The sequence below is a fragment of the Blennius ocellaris genome, assembly GCF_963422515.1.
Source record: "Blennius ocellaris genome assembly, chromosome: 12".
NCBI classification, from domain to species: domain Eukaryota; kingdom Metazoa; phylum Chordata; class Actinopteri; order Blenniiformes; family Blenniidae; genus Blennius; species Blennius ocellaris.
This window is the reverse complement of record NC_137661.1, coordinates 19,213,718-19,228,389: the sequence shown is the minus strand read 5'-3', so window position 1 is coordinate 19,228,389 and position 14,672 is coordinate 19,213,718. Positions and strand designations below refer to the sequence as shown.

The window sequence follows — 14,672 nt, the reverse complement described above, 5'->3', positions numbered from 1 at the left end:
GCCCGGCAGAACGTTGCCGGGCCTCAGAGTTGATTACGGTGTAGGCTGACTCAGGTAGCCCGGGGAGGGGGTGGAGCTTGGGGCAGGACAGTGAAGTGCAGAGAGGTTTGGCCAGAGACTTCTGGGCTCTAACGGTGATGTGGGGAAAATTTGGGACAGCAGGGAGACAGGCAATTTGTAGTTGACAGCAGGGGAGGAAAGGGAAAGGAGATGGTTATTATTATTGTGTTGCTGTTTTGGTTCAGAAGTGGGGATGGTTGTGGCCCTGGCCCTGCTCTCCGCCGTGGTGGCCGCCCTCTCTGTGGCCGTGCCTCTTGTGCTTCCTGCGCTCCCTCCTGCCCTTGTGGTGGTGGCGCCGGTAGCGATGGGCTCTCCGGGCTGTGAGAGCAGGGAAAAAAAGAGCGGGAGAGACAATGAAATACAAGAAAGGGCTGACTATTTATTAAAGAAGGATGTAAGAGATGAAATATGATAAAAGGCAGGGGCGCAAAACTGATGTCAGATGGAGATAAATCAGCAGACGAGCATCGGAAGCTGTCTCAGGGATACGTCCGGGGGGGGGGGGCGGGTGAAGCCAGGTAAGAGATGAGGGAGATCAAAAACAAGGGAAGGTCAAACCCGCATGTTCCCTGTGCGAACGATTTAACTTTTCCCACCACGCCGAGGGAATCTGTTTTATCTCACACTTAGTAGACCGAATGCGTTTTGCAAGGGCACAGTAGTGAGCAGGCCGCCCACTCGCAGCCTCGGTATAAGCTTGTTCCTGGGGTGTGTTGCCAAATTAGATTGCTCCGTCCCGTTCTGGGTCTGCCAAGAAACAAATGTTGTCTGCAACGAATGATAACAATATTATAACTCTGGGCCATAAAGACAACTCTATCCGAAGATAAAGAGTCACAAGCGAAGGAATCTTTATCACCATGAACAGAAGCAGCGTTATTTCAGTATTTCATCATTACTGTCACACTGAGTGCAGAGACGTGACATGTTAGGTTCAGTTTGTTAAATATTTATATTGATCCCTCAACCTTTTATATCCTTAGAAGAAGTGAGAAATCATGGTGAAAAATCATGGCATCTATTTCATAGATTTAGTCAAAGTCAGGCCGATAGCTTCAACATCATATCGGGGAGAAGTGAAGTGTATTCATACATTTAAGACACAGGGTTTTAAAGCTGTGTAATAAAAGATGCTGAGTTTAAATGCTGTACAATGCAGTGACACGGAAAAGTAATAATTTTCTTCCATTTGAAGAATCTGTCGAAGCTGGTCAAAGAAAGTATCACGCAGATGTTTAGCATATGCAAAATGCCTATTTTTTGTATAAAAAAAGTAATTATAGGCCATTAAAAAAAAAATCATACTTTTTGGTTCCACTATGTTGTGGATGTTGTCAACCTGTTGGACAAATTGTTTTTGAAAAGTCTACAAAAAACAAAACAAAACAAAAAAAACCTCCAAAACACCTGGAGCAAAAAACACTTCAAAGGATACCCCACCACTTTTAAGCAAGCCCAGGGGATTTCAGTCGATCTGCAGCCGTAGTAATCTTTTTGCTCGCAATTATTAATAACGAGAGCAGGGACAGAAAAAGGCTGAATGCACATGGTGACAGCAGCTCTCCGGGGCAGATAATGTAGGAGGCGTAGTGTTTTTGAACCTATGGCAGTGTGCATGCTAAAAATAAGAGAGTCTGGATATGCTAAAATCACTTAACAAATGGAAATTCGACTTGAAGTCTTGCTCTTTGCCACCCGGCTGTGTGAAATTCCTACCGAGTAAAACTCACATTTTATGCAGATGATTTTAGGTCGGTCCCATTTGCCGTTGGCGCGACACTTGGCGGTGGGCACGTGGCGCTGCAGGAAGCCGTCTGCGCACTGGTAGCGCACCACAGAGTGGATGTCATAGTGGGACCGCTTACGACCAATTAGGAAGGCATTATCCACTGAGGGAGGGGCTCCACAAAGCACTGTAGGGGGCAGATAAATACAGAAATGTAATCAGGTTGTTGTGTTTATTTACATTTCCTGCTGTGTGAACATATTTTTCACAAAGATGTTCCACACGTGATAATGTGTTTTTATTTAAATGTGCAGAATCAGCATGCTTCAAAGCCTTCAGGCTCTCTAATGGCTTTTAAATTCAGTGTGAATCCCTCTTTTAGGTGACGCAGACGCACGCACGCACGCACGCACGCACGCACGCACACACACACACACACACACACACACACACACACACACACACACACACACACACACACACACACACACACACACACACACACACACACGCTGCATAACTGCAACTTGGCTAAAACACCTTTAAATACAACCCAATGTCTGCAGGACAGCGTATCTATCCAAGTCTGCGAGCGAGTGGGCGCCTGTCAAAGAAACAGTGTTTCAGACACATAAAGAGGAAAGGCAGAATACAAAAAAAATTTTTTTACACAAGCTGAGATGGAGGGAGGACTGACACTCCGGTCAGAGACTGACAGGATGGACAAGCCTCAGGGAAGCACTCAAACTACTTCACCAATGTTTAATTCTCCTGTCATGGGTGCCAATTTCTTCTGCAGAACTGAACTGAGGGAAGAAATTCAGTCCTAGACTTTTCTGCTCGACTTGCACACTGACGCGTTGATGGATCGGACTAAATCAAGGAGTTAAAAATATACACGAACAGGCTGACGCTGGATGCCTGATGTTTTGAGCACAGCTGGTCACAAACTTTTTATTCACAATTGTAAAACTGTTTCATGTGTTTAAGATAGTCTTATTTGTTTTTGTATCATTTAACATGAATGCCAAAAGTTTGGCATACAGCTACTACCAATGATTTAATTCAAGATATTTATTATCATATATACAGATAGATATTTACAGCATACAATGAAAAGCTTACATTGCTGGTCCCCAAACCTATGATTAACTCAAAGATGAAAGATAGAAACTCATCCATAAAACTAAAAGACAAAAAAGGAAACAACAGAGTATATATACAGAAGCAACACAATATGTACAGATAAATAAATGGTTTTGAAACAGCAGCAGCAAGAGGTTATGTGAATCACTCAATAGTGCAAATATGTCTCGCAGTATGAGGAGTAGTCTGAGTGTTCCCGGAAAAAATTAGTGTTTGGGTCAGTGGAGGGATGGGGGTGTGTGGGTGGTGAAGTGTTGGTGGTGGTGGTGGTGGGGGGGGGGGGGGGGGGGTGTTCACCAGCCTGATGGCCTGTGGGTTCTGGCTTTCGAACTCCAGTAGCACCGTAGATCATAACACATTACGAGCAAAAATACCCTGCAGTTGGTTTGATTTTATAGTTCGTGACATTTTTTTCAAGTTAATCTATAAAACATAATTAAACAATCATAAAGGGACTTGCAAATGACAAGAATGTACCAACATGTAAGCTATAACTTCAGTTTCATTTGTATCTTATTCTGAAATGAGACACAACTTGACAGCTTTTCCAAACAAAGGGCGTGTTCACACTGGACAAATTAAAACTGTCATGTAATAGAAATGCTCGTACAGTATTTGTGAAAATAGCTCAACCACTGTGCACATTTGTTTTTTTTCATTGATGTTTGTTCAATAAAGCTTGTGTCAATTTCTTTAGATTTAAGTGTTTGTGAGTTCTGGGTTGATTGAAAACAAAACATTGCAATAATCTCAAATGCAATACATCTTACATTTAACACACAATTCTAAAAACATGTAAAACTCCTTTTGCATAGTGATTGGTTGATTGGCTGTACAGCAATATATATTATACACATAAATCTAACAAGAAAATAAAACAAAGAATCAGATTTTTTTTCATCAGTTATAAATACTCGCATCTGTGTTTATGTTTGTCCTTGATATTCCGTATAGCGTCCATATTTTCATAGCTAAACTACAAGACTGCAGCATTTGAGCACGAAACCCTCAGGTTCTCACACAGCGACAGGCTTCCCATTTGCCATACTTTTCTTAATTAAACTGAAAACCACACTCAGACTCTTCCAGGCACTGCTCCAGTGGGTCTGTGCGTCTAACTCTGGCCGTCACTCTTGTGTCTGGCGGCTCCTCCTTTATGGGCAAAGAGGTAATTAAGCCCCTGATGTGAATCAGCTGTGTTGCCTCTGCCTCTCTGCTACACTGTTCGTATTCAAAAACAAAGGGGGAAAAAAAATGCTTTTTCACCCATCATGGTCCCAGGACCTCTGCAGATTCATTTGGCAAAACAAATAAAACAAACTAACAAACAAACTAACACAGAGCAATATCTAACAACTGCCAGATACTGAGGGTTGGATTTATCCTTGAAAAAGAGGCCACTGTACTCACTCACAGTTCTACAGCTGAATGAAAATAAATAGTCTCAATATGGTCAAAAGAGGCCAAAACACAGAACACAGAAGTGCATGCACACGTATAGAAAAACACCTTAAAAAGTCTTGTAATCCACCCTTGGTTAATAAGTCAACAATTGAGAATGACCACCTCCCCTTGCGTATGTTCCACATGTGTTTCACAGCACTTCTCTACTAAATTACATCACACTTCCTTTCATGTCTGCTTGGTCCGAATGAATGATCGGCACCGCGAGTGTGAATCGAAGCCAATGGTCACGATTGGTGTGTGTGTCAGTGGTGTCAGTTGCTTGAGCTCCTCCAGTGCTGATTGCAACCTTGAATGTAATTTATACACTTCAGAGCTAAAAGCAGCCAGGTCATAAGCGGATTTAATCAGCAATCAGAAAATGTTTACAATCTTCGTTTATTCCCTTGTCCTTGTCCTAATACCTCTTAAATTCTTAATAGAGAAAAGCAATGCCTTTAACTCTGATGAAAGATTTAATGCCACATTTACAGTTTAATGTGTTGTGGAAGGAAGTGGCAATAAGTACTTCGCTGCTCACTTGAGATGATCACTGACTCGACACAAATGGAGGGCTAAAAGGTAGTTTTCACCCTCACCGAGCCATGCGACTGAACGACTTCACACAGAGGGGCGAACTGAGTTTGAATGTACCAACAAAGAAATAAAAGAAAATGTCACTAAACTCAGAGAAAGCAAATAGTCACGATTTTATGGGAGACTTTTTAAGCCAAGAAAGGTCTTTGTGGAAAAAAGCCCAGAGGAGGTCTGAGAGGAAAAAGGGGAATTTGATTTCTTGGAAAAAGCCCATAAAATGCACTTTACAAAATACACCAAAGGCACTTCTTCATTATTTAAGCCTTAACTTGAATTGTTAAAATACAAAGCGTGGATTCATGGGAGACCACTTATTGTTGGTTACATCATGAGAACAGTTAAAAGAAACTACGTAATGAAGACAGTCATTCTGCACTCTGTTGTGTGTTTGTTTGTTTTTTAAAAATTTTTATTCTTGGCTCTGAATGAAATTTTACACTGATTTGAAATCCAGAGTTAAGCTTGCTAAATCACGTGTGTGTGTGTGTGTGTGTGTGTGTGTGTGTGTGTGTGTGTGTGTGTGTGTGTGTGTGTGTGTGTGTGTGTGTGTGTGTGTGTGTGTGTGTGTGTGTGTGTGTTCAGTATGCAGCTTGGAGAAAGTCACTCTTTAATGGACGTTGACTCCATGTGAGTCTTGAGTGCTCCAGGAAGCAAGATGTTTTCTGTGGCTTTATGGCAGGGGGGTAGTCAGAGTGAGTTAGTGGAGTGGGGAGGTCCTCGTTCCTCTCAGCACTCCTTTGTGTCTTGAAAGCATTCAAACACTCACAACTATGTTACACTTATTTTTTGTGTATGCGCATTTGTGTATGTGTGCCTTTGTCTCATTTCTCTGCAAAACACTTGTGGTCTCACAAGAAAACTGTAGATACAAACTCCATATTTATTTAATTACAAACTCCAACACTGGTGGGCAAGATTTCCTTTCCTGCTACAATTGAAAGAGAACGACTGAGAGACAAATGTTTTGTTTTATAGTACATTTTATTGTAAGGAGTCACAACATGATCTAAAAAAACCACAACAATTGTATTAAAGATAAACAACTTGTCTCTGCGTCTCCTTACTGTATGAACTAATTGCTAAAATATCTCTGTTAATTCGGTATTGTGACTACAGTCTTACAGTTTAACGCAATGCTGTCATGAGCTGCCACATAACTACTTTGGGCTGGAAGCTACGAATAAGTGAGCCAATTAACTAACTTGCAATGTTGTTTCCATTACTGCAATGTCACTGAGCTTGTTAGATGTTACTTTTGTCATCTGTGAACACAGTTGTAGAGGCGCAGAGCTGCTGTCTCTCTCGCTGCCCTGCTCACTGAGCCCACTGTTATAATTAGCATTGACTGAGGCTGTTTCAGTAAAGAGGAACTCTGCTACTATCGCCTTCAGATGGAGGATGTTGGTAATTATGGCCGACCTCAGCCACATGAAAGCTGTGTCACTGTAACATCCATCTATCTTCTTCAATGCTTTACTCGACTTGGGATCACCGGGGGATTTATTTGATCATAACTGAGTGTGGGTTCAGACGTGTTCCACCCTGGACAGGTCAATATTTCAACCATGACTTCAAACTGGGGACGGAAACGTACAGACTCATCACAGAAAGACCCCCGAGACGAGACATGAGGATATTATTGCTGAGAATCCTGAGCTGTCAGATTGTATGTAACACAATACCTGGTACCCTGAAAAACATTTTTATGAACAGTCTGATGCTCTTTGTACATGATGGTTTATTTCAGGTTTTTTGTTATTTCTTCTCGTCAGTAGTTCTAAATCATATTCTTTTAAAACCCACTACATACACCTACATTGTAGGTGTATGTAGTGGGTTGTAGAAGTTAATGAGTGCGGACTAAAAACAAAGACGAAATCAGGGCGACAACAGAAACAACACAGGAGTGTCATTTCCAATTAATCTGTGATTCTGTTTATGGAGTAGATGGTAAAGTTAAATCAGCTAATTTGAGAGAAAAAACAAAACAACAACTCGCAACTGAATTCATCCACTAGCTTTTGGTTATTTACATAATACTAGAGTATTTACCAAATGTTGGCGCTGCAATCATTATCACTCAGTTGTGATTTGTTGGGGGGGAATTGAGGGAAAAGCTGAACTTCTACGGCAACCCCCCCTCCTGCTGTACTATTTTCACCACAGAGTGAGATGATGTTTAACCCCCCCTTTTCATCGTGATTTCACCAGCAGGCTGGACAAAACACATCACAGATACAGTCTGTTTTCAGAATAAAAGAAAATCAAAACACTAATTAGCACTGATCTTCACACATTCAAGCCACAAACAGCAAAACCTGTGAATGAAGATTTGTAGATATCAAGCCAAAGAATTATCAAACTTGGAAAGTTAACGAGAAAAACAAATGACACCACAGCAGTCACTTGGGGGAAATGTTGAGGTGTTACTTGTTTTGTTTTGTTTTTTTTTTTTTTTAAATTTGGCTTCAATCCTCACAGCTAATAGAGAAAGTAAGATTCATGACATGCACTGCGAACAGCCAGAGGGTAAATAAGCTATCAAGCTGTTTTGACTTGACTTTGGGTGGACTGAATTTCCTCAGACTTTGTAGTCATTCTCTGGTGATGACTTATAGTTATATTAAACTACTGTATAGAAGCCAACCACCTAATAGAAGAGCACCCACCTTCTTACCTCACCACTTGATAAAATATGATATTTAGCAGTGGCTGCAAAAATGCAGAAACAACAATCAATAAAATCTTTTCAAGTTTTTTTTAATTCTTAACACCGCTTCGCCTGGGGCTGGGCTCACGCTGCTGCTGCTGGAGGGAGCAGGCACAAAGGCATGTGTAATTATTGTATTTTATACTGACAACTATACAATACATGTTATCAGGCTTTAGCATCCATTTCACCTTTACTTTTTGATTGTGAAACGTTTTCTTTTTCTTTTATCCTTGTTATGCATTTCCCCTTTATTTCTCTTTTACCTGCTTTGCCTTATTATCTTTTCAATCATCTGTGTATTTCTTTCTTTTATGGTGCTACACAAATAAAGTCTGATTGACTAATTGGTAAAATCTTTGTTGTTATTTACAAAACATATAAGCATTTCAGGAAAAAAAAACGACGTAAAAAAATGTCATGTGTCCAATTTGCTCCCACTTTATTTGAAGTAAAGTAAACAAAAAAGCCTATCAATCTGTGAAACGACGCAGTTGAAGCTCAGGTGTCGGCAGCAGCATGACCGATGCCTCTTGTAAGCAGCCAAAATGCACATTAGCACCCGTGATCTGGCGCGCTAGAAAAGTGCTCTGTCAATGAAATGTGTTTTCATGATCATTTTGAGAATTACTTGTTGCTGCAGTCTTGCCAAGAGTTAGAAGAAAAAGACATTGTCTGTGTAATCGCACTGAGCTGGAGCCAGAGGGAGGGTAGTTTACCAAAGCATGAAGACTGGAAGCAGAGGAAAACTGCTCCGGGGCTGTTGTTCCCCAAGAAGTTTAACATCACAATTTTTTTTCCCTTCTTACACTTAAGCCTCCATACAAATTCAATAAAAAAAACAAAAACAAAAAAAAAAAACACAGACTGTGTTAATTGTTGTGCTTTGGAGTCTGGGCACGTTTTTTGAAAATGTGAGAAATGCTTTTGAGGAAATCAAGTTCACCGCCAATTTATACTTAAATAAATCAGTTGTTGCGAACACGATTTGTAAATTGCAGGGAGATGAAACTTTGCCACAAACATAGACCTGTGTCGATAAATGTGCACAACAATAATGAATACAATTCAAAATCTACTATGTGAGAGAAAAGTTTGAGATTTTCTAAATAAGAAGAAATATATGGAATATACACCCTGACTATTAGAGCACAAATGTAAACCTGTATCTAGTTAAATCAACAGCTACTAGCAGTGTTTCATGTTTTTCCAATCCAGGTATTAAAAAACAAGGATGAGGTATTATCGTGATGTCGAGGAATTTGATTTCTTCAAGGTGAGTGTCAATACGTTTCTGGCCGTGAGAAGCAATATTTGCAACATGATGTTAGTATTTAATACTAATAAGCTCTATATAAGAAAAAAAACCTCCCATATTATTCACTGAATTGGAATAATGTCAACGCAGTGGTTAAGTAACACACCACTATTTAACATGTATACCTGTTGGAATATGTATATGTATATGTATATGTATATGTATACTCTAAATCTATATTTGGCCAGCACACTATGCATGGCACTAAACTGAAATCATTGAAAAACATCCGTCTTTCATCAAAAACTCCTGTTTGCTGAACATCCATCACATTTATGAATCCTGGAACTGACATAATCAGCAACATGAAAAAACTGACTGTAGAAAAACATTGTTACACTCACAGCTCCTGTGCTGCATTAGCAGCATCAAATAAACATTAGCTTGCTTTTATAATTCATATCAGCTGCTGGTCACTTCTTCATAGTTTGCTCCAGCAGATATATTTGTTTTACTCCCTCTACTTTTACAAGTAGTTTTTTCAAGAGCTGGTAACTTGCATTAAATCGGTAGTCTAATCCACTAGCTGACCAATGTTAATTAGAGTGACACTAAACCAATAGTTCTATGACGCAATATTTAAACACTAATTTAAAAGTTAGTTCCCTGACTTGCTAATTATTAATTATTTTTTTTATGCTTGTCGTGTGCAACAAACAATTTGATCACATTTATAGGAAGTAATCAGCGATGCTAAATTATTGTTAATATTTGAATTACAATAGTGCATAGGAGTCATTTAAGTCCCCCGGAAAAAGAATAACTTGCTTCATTTCCAGAATGTTGAACTTTCACTAACATTTCCTGCAGCATTCGAGCTGCTGAACAGTGTTGTTCAGAGAAAAGAGCAACTCCTCAGAGGTCTGTTGGCAGGTCACGGTCCACTGCAGTGTCACCGCACACACTGTCCGGTGGACAACATGTAGCAAAATCTGGTAAGCGTAAATGTGCACTTGTTAGTTTCAGTTTGGCTATTACAATGTTGGCGTTATCTTTCAACATGTCTGCATGAGGGCAGAATGATAATTAAAAAAAAGCCCCAAAAAACAACATTGTTATTATATAATTAGAATTAGATCCATAATGGTTTCATTAGTGATCACAAGCATGCACACACATTTGCTTGCTTGTAATAATAAGGAAAATAATAATATGTTACAGGAATGCTATTAACTTTGGCAGTAGTGTGCTAAGAACAACTATTAAAGTGTTCATAAAGTCATTATATTTGCTGGTGTACAGATGAAATCCGCAGAGCTGCTGTCTCTGTCTTACTTATTGAGGCGACTGTGTTAGCCAATGGAAACAATGACAAGCCGATTTCTTAACAACGACAATTTTTCTTAACTCCTGTTTATCAGAAAAGAAGTGTCTGATTGGTCCTGATATTACGCTCTCAATGAAAGATGTCTGATGTTAAGTAATGTTATATCTTTATAGCTTATAGCCACAATAGCATGAGGCATTTGGAGCAATGGGTAAACATTAACTTAACTTCATAAGAGCAGTCTGCTGTTGTTTGCAACAATTTCAATCAAATGTGTTGTTGCTGCTCTTTTGGTTCAAAAGTTTATTTCTTTCAAAAATTGCTAATATCTTGAACATTTTGGAGAAACCTGAAGAGCAACTAATGGTACTCCTGTTTCTTCCCAGTCACATGCATTTGAGGTGATTTGGTCATTGTAAAATATCTATAAATGTTAGTGTGAGCTCATCTCTATATCTGTGTTTGCACGGAAGCTGTACCCTGCCTCTATTCCAGCTTCCATGACAAAGAGGAGATGGATGGATAGTTCACATTATGATTTGAAAAATTAATGAGTGATGTAACTTGCTCAACGCTACATATAATAAATGTCTCCTTTACACACGTATATGGAAAAATGTCAATATCTGAGGGATGGGTTTACTTCACTAACACATCCCACACACACACACACACACACACACACACACACACACACACACACACACACACGAGTGCAAAATGGTAATTCATACAGAGCGCTTCAAAATACATTTCCTAAATGTCAGATTCATGTGTGATGTTCAGTCATTACACTGCACACAAATGAACACATGAAAGGCTGAAGGCAGAGACAACTGCATATCATTTCCCAAAGCATTCTGGCTGTCTGCTAAGTGTGTCATGAAAAATTTGATTTCCTGCCGCTGTACATAATATCCCATCAAAATAGTGGAATAATTTTCTGCCACTTACATGTCCTGCTTTAGGTAAATTCCCTCTCATCTTTGCTCGAAGAGCTCGAAGGCAGATGACATTCTTGTCAGCGTACTTCAAATGTAAATGTGAAACTTGATCTCTGCTACTTGTTTTTTTTTCTTATTTTTTATCTAAATCTTCTATATACGATGCTGAGCCTACAGTCAAATATTGCCACTGAGTCTTCTTGAAACAAGTTGAATTAATCCTACAGCTGCAACAGTCCACATTAACAGGCAAAAGTTGTTTCCTCCAGTCCACAGTTTTCACACTTTTATGCTAAAATGGAGCAGCGAGAGAGCGAAGGATAAAGATTTTTCAATTTAAAAAAAAATATATGCAAATGAATCCAAGACAGAGTGAAATCAGCAGGTGTGAAGGACGGTTTGCATTTGATTGATGATTGGAGCCATGTCTGAGCAAATAATATGTGTAATGGATCTCATCAGCTGGCTGTCTCACCTCTTTTCAGTGGGAAAAAAAAAAAAAATCACCAGCATCCGCATGACACAGCACATGCAGCGACTGGCCCCTGATTGGCTGTTAAAGGTGTCTGATAGGTTCATTTGATGAACAGACAAACAGATCACATGAGCCGTGGTAATTAGGAATCAGGTGGGGGATTCTCAGCATGGAGCTGACAAACTCCTCTGATAAGACTAGACAGTACATGGGGTTACTTTGAGAGGAAGGGAGACTGACAGGGGAGTGGGGAGAAGATGAAAAGATGCCGGTGATTATCAGTGACTGATTAAGGTCAGAGGTGGGCTGCAAACCGGCGACTGGTGACAGTGTGCAACAGAGATGGTGCAACACCTTGCTTGAGAGGGAAATATATTTCCTTTCATACAAGAACAGAGCAGATGTCATTCTGGTGACATGACTGTTGCGCAAAGCCTCGAAAGTTGTTTTCAGCAAACTTGGTCAAATGATTTTCTAGGAATTACAAAACAATTTGTTAGTTTGAATTTCAGGACTATATTTGTGAGAAAACTGCTCTATATATTATTTGACACTACTCCAATCCGCCTTAAACATCCACTTCAAGATTAAGATGACATTACTGAAAGTAATCACCAGAAAGCATTAAAGCATTTCATGTTTTCTTATGTTGTGCCACTTACACCTGCACTTGTAATGACAAAAATGAAACAAGAACTGAATGATGAAGCTAAACCCACATGGAAAGAACCTATATAAACATATATGTTTTAATATAGGTTTTGATATAGGTTTGGCATATATGTGACATATATAAAATTGGCCGTTTTCCTATATGTTATATACATATATGTACATATATGTACATATATGTGCGCATGTATGCACACATATATGTATATAACATATAGGAAAACGGCCAATTTTATATATGTCACATATATGCCAAACCTATATGCGCATGTATGCACACATATATGTACATATATGTACATAACATATAGGAAAACGGCCAATTTTATATATGTCACATATATTCCAAACCTATATGCGCATATACGCACACCTATATGTTCCAATATATGCAAACCTATATGTGCCCATATATGCACACCTATATGTTCCCACAAATGCACGCCTATATGTGCCCATATATGCACACCTATATGCGCATATATGCACACATATATGTACATATATGTACATATATGTGCATAAAATATAGGAAAATGGCCAATTTTATATATGCCACATATATCCTAACCTTTATATAGGTTCTTTCCATGTGGGCCCACACTGGATGCTGTTATTTGCTCAGTGACCCTAGCGGGAATCGAACCAGGGTCTCCCGTGCACCAGTCCGTTGCCTTGCCACCTGAGCTATATATTTATATATAAAAATATGTACCTATCTGTGCATATAGGTCCATATATGATGCATAAAATATAGGAAAATGGCCAATTTTTTATATGTCACATATATTCAAAACCTATATCAAAACCTATATTAAAACATATATGTTTATATAGGGTCTGTCCATGTGGGACTTTCCATATATGCAGCATATATGTGCATATATGTGCACATATGCAGCATGTATATTGTCATATATGTGCATATATGGAGCATATATATGGTCATATATGTGCATATATGCAGCCCATATATTGTCGTATATGTGCATATATGCAGCATTTATGTGCATAGATGTAGCATATATGTGCATATATGCAGCATATATGTGCATATATGCAGCATATATATGGTCATGTATGTGCATATATGCAGCATTTATGTGCATATATGCAGCATATATGTGCATATATGCAGCATATATATGGTCATATATGTGCATATATGCAGCCCATACATTGTCATATATGTGCATATATGCAGCATTTATGTGCATATATGCAGCATATATGTGCATATATGTGCATATATGCAGCATATATATGGTCATATATGTGCATATATGCAGCATTTATGTGCATATATGCAGCATATATATTGTCATATATGTGCATATATGTGCATATATACAGCATATATATTGTCATATATGTGCATATATACAGCATATATATTGTCATATATGTGCATATATGCTGCATATAGGTTTCATATATGTGCATATATCCTCATATAGGTTCTTTCCATGTGGGAATGTTGCCCTGCTCTACCTGCTGAGCCAACCACAAGATAATTTCTGTAAACCTTGACCTTGATTGGTAGGTAAATGTATTCTATTTCTAGAACTCCTTTGGCTCCTCAACTAACAGCACACCCACAATAGAGAGGGTATTAATTAGAGAATATTATAGAGAAAGGCAATTATTACCTCGAGCAAATGACACATCAACATTTTGGAGTGAATCAGTAAATATATAGCTGGTAAAATCCTCTGGTGTAGTAATACTACCCATAGTGGGGAAAAAAAATCAATTTCAAAATGTAAAAAGCAAATAGTAGCCTATTAATATCTAATCAAATATACATAATGTTTCACTTTTTTTTTTTTTACTCCTGAGTACACTTAGATCTGTTCTTTACATTCCATTGAATTAAAATGTTGCGTAAATGTGACACTTTCTTTAGTTTTAATTAGCTATGAAAATATAGTTTTTAATTATTTGAATTATCAAGTGGGAACCCTGGAAATCTACAATTGAACCTCCAAATTGAGGACAATTTGAACCCTATAAGCTTCTGCATTCACATTTAAAAAGTAGGAAGTATGCTTTTTTACTCTTACTTTGTTTAAAGAGGTTAGTTTAATTAATGAAGATCTTTCCATTAGTCTAGTATCTTTCTATATTCCTGTAAATATCCCAAAAATATCAAACCTGTAACCTTTCGAATGGGAGACAAAAGCCCTACCAACCGAACCATACCGCCTCATTGCATTTACATCCAGATATAAATGTTCTCCAAAAAATGAACTCTAATAGGTTTTCTTCACATTCACCTAAACTTAACTTTTCTGGACATTAAGCGGAAAGAATA

At 38.6% G+C, this 14,672-nt stretch overlaps 1 protein-coding gene across 1 annotated transcript in view; it reads right to left on the bottom strand.

The window, feature by feature from the left end:
• Positions 1-241: 241 nt before the first annotated feature.
• Positions 242-14,672, bottom strand: part of ncanb (neurocan b) — a gene marked incomplete at its 3' end in the record, with an annotated part of 120,943 nt that continues 106,512 nt past the window's right edge. The window contains exons 14-15 of the mRNA XM_080506282.1: positions 1,791-1,973; positions 242-378 (exon numbers count right to left, since the gene is read on the bottom strand). Of these exons, the coding sequence (XP_080362408.1) occupies positions 242-378; positions 1,791-1,973 (320 nt within the window). The remainder of the gene's footprint in view (positions 379-1,790; positions 1,974-14,672) is intronic.